This window comes from Pseudomyrmex gracilis, unplaced genomic scaffold, assembly GCF_002006095.1.
Source record: "Pseudomyrmex gracilis isolate BER0280 unplaced genomic scaffold, ASM200609v1 scaffold_85, whole genome shotgun sequence".
Classification (NCBI taxonomy): Eukaryota; Metazoa; Arthropoda; class Insecta; order Hymenoptera; family Formicidae; genus Pseudomyrmex; species Pseudomyrmex gracilis.
The window spans coordinates 213,943-221,548 of record NW_018020669.1 but is presented as its reverse complement, the minus strand read 5'-3'; the positions used below and the strand labels follow the sequence as shown (position 1 = coordinate 221,548).

The 7,606-nt window shown below is 42.2% G+C and overlaps 1 protein-coding gene across 19 annotated transcripts in view; it reads left to right on the top strand.

Moving 5' to 3' along the window:
* Nucleotides 1-503: 503 nt before the first annotated feature.
* Nucleotides 504-7,606, top strand: part of LOC109855259 (basement membrane-specific heparan sulfate proteoglycan core protein) — a 170,672-nt gene continuing 163,569 nt past the window's right edge. For all 19 annotated transcript variants that reach the window (XM_020429298.1, XM_020429294.1, XM_020429289.1 and 16 more), the window contains exon 1: nucleotides 504-1,192. In XM_020429298.1, coding sequence (XP_020284887.1) covers nucleotides 1,115-1,192 — 78 coding nt within the window. In that variant the 5' untranslated portion in view covers nucleotides 504-1,114. The remainder of the gene's footprint in view (nucleotides 1,193-7,606) is intronic.

Here is a 7,606-nt window from a genome sequence, read left to right as displayed (position 1 = left end):
CCAAGGGAGACGCGCGTTTACCGCGCGCGCGACGGTGGGGATCGAAAAGAGGGAGCGAGAGAGAGAGGGAGAAAGAGAGAGAGAGAGAGAGAGAAATATAGAGAGGAGAATAGACGGGAGAGAAGTTTGGTGGAGCGAGACGGTGAATCAAAGAATCCGGAGAGGTGGGAGAAACGTGCCGATTCGGAGCGCAGGTGGGGGAAGCCGCGAGATCGCGTCGGCGAAATACAAGGAGAGACAGAGCTAGAGGGAGTGAGAGCAGGAGGAGGGGAAAAGACGAACTCTTCTCTCGGTGAGAGAGAATCCAACGTGGAGAAAGAGGAAGTCGGGCCGTGAGCGCGACGGACGAGAGAAGAGAGCGAGTCTTCGGAAGAGAGAGAGAGAGAGAGAGAGAGAGTGAGAGCCGGACCGGGTGCAGGAGGAGAGGGAAAACCACGGGGGCTTTTGAAAAAGTTTTATCTTGTCGGTGCGCTCGGCCTCTCAGACGCTACCGAACGCCGGTACGGTGTTGTTGGGCCACGGCGTGGTCGCGCGGGCTCCTCGGCGACGAAGTCGGAGCGAAAACAGTAGCGAGCGCAGAGAGAAAAAGAGAGTGAGAAAGAGAAAGAGAGAGAGAAAGAGAAAGAGAGAGAGAGAGAGAGAGAGAGAGAGAGAGAGAGAAGGAGAGAAAAAAGCCGGCGGAGAAAAAAGAAGAGTTCGGTCGTGCGCCGCGATTTTTCGGCCCCCCCGGTCGGTCCTCCCCGTTAAGTCAACTTCCGTCCGTTTTGTCCGCCCGCGCGTTTGCGGACCTTCGCGCGAGAAGAGAACCGCGAGGACCGCCGTGGAAGAAGCTCTCAGACGAGCGTCATCCGCAGGACGAGAAGGGCAGCAACGCGTGTCCTTGACGGAATCGTTCCTTTCATCGCACGTTTCGCCATGCAACATCGTCGCTAAAGTGTGTCGTCCCGTAGTGCTTGATCAAGAAGAAAGAGCAAGCGAAGAGAGAGAGAGAGAGAAAGAGAGAAAAATATAGATTAAAAATAAACGGCGATAAGTGAAGAAGAGAGAAAGGGTCAGGAAGAGGACGAAGAGGTCGAGAAGTGAATCCTCGCCGGTCGCGCCGGCCAGCTGCGCGATGAAGAACCGTGTGTTGCTAAAGAGTGCGTTGCTCTTGCTGCTGATCGCGGCTCACAGCCTGGTGACAGCATCCGAGGTAAGGCTTTTCGATCCCGAGGGACCGTACTCCGGTCCGGTCCCTCTGAACTGTTGAAATTACCAACGATCTCGCGATGGAATATTTCCGGACAGTTTTTCCAAAACAAAAAAAAACAAAAAAACAAAACGCGCGTATCCCGTCGGTTCGGATTCTCGGACGAGGACTACTTTTTTTTTCGAACGAAAACCGCATCTGTACAGTAACTACCGATCGTTGTGATAGGAGATAAAGAAATATATTAATTAATTGACATTTTATTTTTGATCGGCCACACAGAAAGCTAGTGCTCGGATTGCGCGTCTTATCGTTGATAAACTTTTTAAATCGCACAATAAATTTCGCGAGCCGCGTTCCCAACCGAAGCGGTTCGGATTATCTAAGCAAAACGGATTCGCGTAAATTCGAGATAAATTTGTAACAAACTTAAAAAATGTGAGTTTACGAAATCCAAGTTTTATATCGCGCGACAAAAAAAAAAAAAACTTGGCGAATTTATCAGCCGAGGACAAACTCGCGAATATAATTTTCGTAAACTCCCTCGCTGTGGCGATTAGATAGCAGCTTGTGCGGTTCAATCACCGGCGATTATATATCTGTTATGCGTCTCACTTACGTGTGACGATAAGAATCACGCCGCATACCTCGCGGTGAAGACGCGCTTATCGCTCTCGTAGATCGTATCGCGCGATAGATTCGTATACCATTGGAATATATATACCGTCGTTACAAATGATCTCTCACCTCTTTTTAGAGATATATACGCACGCCAAAGCTATCTTTTTTCTCGCGGATTGTATATATATATCATACGACTCCCGTCACGGTCTCCCGTTTGCGTGCAATTTTGCAACGGAACGTTCGCGAATCCGGGCAACATCTTTCTGTGCCGCGTGTCGTTTCCTCGTTTGCAAAATTTTCTTTTCTACGGTTGTAGAAAAATTAAAGTTGTATCCGGGAAACCGGTTCGAATAGTTCGAAAGAATCGATTAATTATTCAAAACCAGAGTAGCTCGCGCCAACGCTATAACGTCGTTATAAATTCACTGCAGTTTATCAACCGCACTGATAGATCTATTATACCTGTTAACATCTGAAAATGATTTCATTTAGCTCGCAAATTGCTGCTACTTATTTCTCCGCGGTGCGTTATCCGATCTCTTTCTATTTTCGAAGTAACGATTTTGCTTTCACGTACACACACACACACACACACTTTTTCGAAATTTTATGTTATATTTTTTTGACATCATACAATTTGTCATTGCGTAATAATTAAAAACATCGTTTAACAAAACATCGAAATATGTTTTGCAAGAAATCGCTGCCATTAAAATAAGATCTCAAGTGAGAATAAATTAGATCCTCTCGTCGCTACTTCGAAGTGTCTAATAAATTTTGCAATTCTCTCAACAGTAGTTTGTGTTTTGCCGCTTTTTCTCTCATAAAGTAGAGAAAACGCGCCGGCTCGTTGCGCCGGCACACAGAAATCTTTCGATTTAACGACAATCAACAGGTACAGGGAGAAAGAGATCCGGTGTCGCGGAAGTATCTATCGCCAACGTTGTCCCCCGCGTATTCCGCGTCGAATGTGTCGCGGATTCGGAAAATACAGATCGAATTGTTATGCGTGTAACACCACCAAACTTGTACAACACAGAGAGAGAGAAAGAGAGAGAGAGGAAGAGAGAGAGAGAGAAAGCGGAGACGGGATAATTCGCGTGAATCGATTATATTCCGATCACACCTCGAACTCTGTGGAAAGCGGATACGAGTCGAACTCGTGTCGCGGCGAAGTCTGATCGCTTCTGGAACCCGCCAATCCAGCGAAATATCATTCCGCGAGGCACGGAATTTCCGTCGCAGCGACGTTTCGCCGGAACGATCTGACGTGACGATTCTTCGGGTCAGTTCCCTCGTAACTTTCGTCGCCGCGCGACTTTGTCACGCCTTATAACATCGCGTCGAAAGGTATATTCGCGATCTGGCAATTCAAAAAAGAATCTTTTTTTTTTTTTTAATTAGTTGGCTATCAAAAATGTTTACACATGTGTATATTTGTATATTTTTCTGAGACGCTTTGCAAACGGAGCATCTTCTCTCTTTAGAATTCAATAAAGAAATCAGGTTCATATATTCAGAGTGCCGCGCATGTTCCTATAAAAGTGCCGGATCAAAGCGGCTTGATATTTCACTTTGAAAAGCAATGAACCTTATTCTTTGAAACCTTTGTATAATTTTATATAAGCGATTTATAAGACTCAACACATGTGCGAATTCGGATACATATACGAAACAAACACGCACGTATCTTTTCTGTACAAAAAAACAAAAAAAAAAAAAACAAAAAAAGATAAACAGGGAAATTTATTTTTGTATTATATGTTTTATTTGTGTTTCTCGAAGAGGTTAATTCGCGTCAAAATTTTGAAAAGACGCATTTTTCGACCAAACGTAAAAAGAATTAATATTAAACTAAAAATCGGATCGAATTTAACTCGTTGTCACATTGTATGACACATCTAAATAAAGCAACCGTTGCTCCGAAATGCAATAAATAAAAGCTGATGACCTCATTATCACGTCGTTTGAATTTTAAGATGCGAATTTTTGATTATTCAAATTGAGAAAATTCTCATGGCGTGGCAAAAAAAAAAATCATATTTCGATTGGGGTCGATCGGGGCAAGCGACATCGGTTTTCGCGACTAAAATACCGCGAGTCGAATAAGCTCACACGCCTGCCGTACTACGCCTATTTGTTGCGATAACTCGACTTTAATGATTGCGTTATCTTACGCCGCGGGGTATTGAATATCGCGATACCAGCGATTTCGATCGACCGTGACAAAGTGAACGCGAGTTCGCGGATTTGATGGAAGTTCGCTTCTTTGGTGTTCTGTTTCGACAAAATGCGAATCTCAAGTACTTGTGTTCTCATTTGGGAAACGTATACGTTACGCACGCGACGATATACGCACCGTCTTCCGCGACGTTGCGCTATTCAAAGCGGCGCGATAAAATGTCTCTATTTGAGGCACAACGTCGCGCGCCGCAGCGACACGCGGGGCTGATGCTCGCTCTTGTTGCATTCGCGAGCGCAACGGTGCAAAATATAACTTTGTATATAAAAATGTATAATAATTATATTTAAATGTAACTACGACAGTTCTTTTTTTTTTTGCGGTGCCGTTGTACGTGTTTCTTTTTAATATTACAATAATTGACAACAGTTTGAGAAAACAAAGTAGCAAATTAAAAAATTTATTCTCTGTATTTCACAATATTGAACTTTTTTTTTCAGTTTTTCACGAAGAACACGAATATATCTCCGAGAGATTTTAAACCATCTAATCAAAACTTGTCGAAATCCACTTACCGCGAACAAATGTTTTATTAAAAGAGTATAATTTGTTTTTTTTTTTCGACTTATTTTGAAAAATGATCGTGATGTACTTCTCTCGTTATTGTCGAGTATACCAAACGTAAAATTGTTTCGGGAAAACAAATTTAGTTTCGAGCTGTATTTATTTGATATAATTGTATTTAGCAGGCCGTGCTTCTCTTTTTTAATCCCGCGAGAACAAATAAAAAATCCGGCAACGTGAGGATTTAAATTCGTGCGTTTTCGTGGCGATGGAGAAATTTTTTAGGGACGATATATGAGATCCGCGAGACGATACTGACTCGATGAATCGAGTCGGCGGATATTGAATTAAAATAGTTATTCTCGGAACGGCACGTTCGCTACGGTTCGTCCGGTGGCTTGATTAATTTCGAATCGTTCCTCGATCTGGAGTCGAATTATCATTTCACGGCGCTTGCGGGCATTTGCATGCAGAGGGACGACCATTTTGCAAACCGGCGTTTTGACAACGGGTAAATCGTAATTGGCATTGAGGATGACGGGAATTGGCGCCGGGCGACGGAGCGAAGCGTCAATCGTGTTTCTTAAATCATGTTTATTCGTAGCGCACGAAAGAAGCAGAAAAAAAAAATATGGTTATTACAGTAAGTGTGAAACGTTTTTATTTGCTAAAATTATATAAAAACTAACTAGAATATATTTAAAAACATAAAAATCCCTATCTAACGTTTTCCTATCGAATATAAATTGCTGCCGTCGTTGGCAGCAGTTCGTCGAATTTTTTCTCGAAAATTTGTTGTTCCGAAGATAAAATCGACAATCTCGTTGTCTCTGAGAACGGACATACATTGATTACTACTCGACGATTTATCAGTATCACGCGTGTGTAAACACAATGTTGTCCTTGGCATGAATTTTCCTTGTCACAAAATTAGGTCGATTATGAGCGTTTCGGTGAAACACTCAGATTCTGTCGAATTCTATATCGGGTGTTGCAAGCGTGTTGTTTGTAACATCGAGACATAATTGGATACGCAATATGAATGACATGCTATCGCCGAGCTGATGTAGTTCATTCCGAGTTTTCTATGTCGTATATCAACAAGCTTGACAATGTCAAAGATAAAGTGTAACTAACGTGACATATAGTTTTTGTCGTCGATACATAGAATTGTAAAATACGCGGGACTTTCCAACATTCGCATAAATTACATATGACGTGTTTAAATAGCATAGTTGTGTGCGACAGAAGAAGATAAATAAATAATCTGATCCGAGAAAACTTTGAGAAAATAAAAACTTATTACACCGTAAAAAAGAATAATATTTATTATTCATTTCGTTGAAATATTAACGTCAATAATTTAAATTTGTGGTTTGCAAAAGAAAATTTATCGAAGAGCTCCGTCGTTATCACGTCGCATTGTGACGTACGTACAGCTCAATGCGCGAGGAGAAAGCCAAAAAATCTCGACACTGGTTCGACAGCTTTTGAACATCGTTAAAAAAAAAAAAAAAAAAACGAAGAACACCGTATTTACTCACGTACTCGATTCGTCGCTAGGTACTCGATAAGTTAAATCTTATCTTGCCGCAACGTCGAAGCATATAATGTATATTCACGTTTCCGATATTTTTCGTCTTGAGTAATTTGTACATATGCGTTGTGACACACACGAGATGTGTGTATGTACATCTTAAACAACACTGTCGGGAACAAGAATCGAGTGGACGCTAATGCACCGGAATTTAATTCGTTCCACGCTTTCGGTCAATAAAACTTGTACGTCTTGTCTAAACGAGAAAAATGCAAATGGCAACGCGGGAATGCTTTTTAGACGAAAAAAAAAAAAAAAAAAACTAAAAATAAAGCAGCGAAAGGTGTTCCTAATATCGAGACGAAATATATCGTGAGGTATATATTTCTGCGGTGGTGCGAATATCTAATTCTCTCGCGATTGTGCGAAAATATTATCGGCGCCCGTTTCGGCCTCATCCCGATCGCGATCGACAACACGCTCTCTTTCGCTCTCTTTTGTGTTATATTTTTATTTACGTTCTCTATCAAAAACGTTTCAATGTAAAATCGAAAGATTTGGCTCTGGGTTCGGTAGGAATCTCGCGGCGAGATTCCTCCGCGGCGTATGCGAGGCTCCTCTTCGAATATTATCCTTTCTGTAAAAATGACAATGTACGCGCCGAGGAAAAAGTCGCGGTTCCATCCTGTTATTGCACCTCTTTTTCTCGCAACTCTCCCTCCCGCTATTCCTGACCATAGCGCTTTGAATTGCGAGGGATTCGCACGGGCCGAAGGGTCCGAAAGATTTGTATCTTATGAAAAATATGGTAATGTGTGTGTGCGCGCACGTGTTGTGTATGCCGTGGTTGTTCGATATATATACGCGCCGATGTGTTGCCTCCGCGCACCGAGGGAGGACCATCGCGGCTGGACCACCGTTTTCAGGTGTGTCCCGGAGGATTTTGTATTAAATATTACATAAGAAAGTCCGCATTGAAATTTGTGGATTTTTGTAACAGTAGATAATACTCGTCTCTATCTTGTGTGTGTTTTTTTTTTTTTTTTTAATAGGCGAAACTTATCAAAAGAACCCTTAATGTATGTATTTTTTAAAGTACACACAATTATCACGCAGATAACGGGTGTTGCGTTTGTTTTGCGATATATTTACGGAAGATCGGACGTCTCTACTACGAGAGTTTCGGCGCGCGTGTAATTTCATACGCGCGGTACGCGCGCGGAGTAATTTGAAAAGTTTACGTACAACCGGAAGATATCGTCGTTTATTCTCGCGAGGCTTCATCGAGTAAGGGAAGAAGAATTTCGAACTCGCGTTTACAATGCTTCCTTCTCCGAGTACGATTTTCCAGAAATATATATGTATATACAGGGTGTCCCAGAATTGGTTTAACATCTCTCGTAGGCAGATAGAAGGAATAAAACTGAGGTGAAAAGTCCTATACCATTTTGCTAGATTCGCAATAGTTACTGAGATTTTAATTAACAAAGATCCGCGAATAAGCATGCAT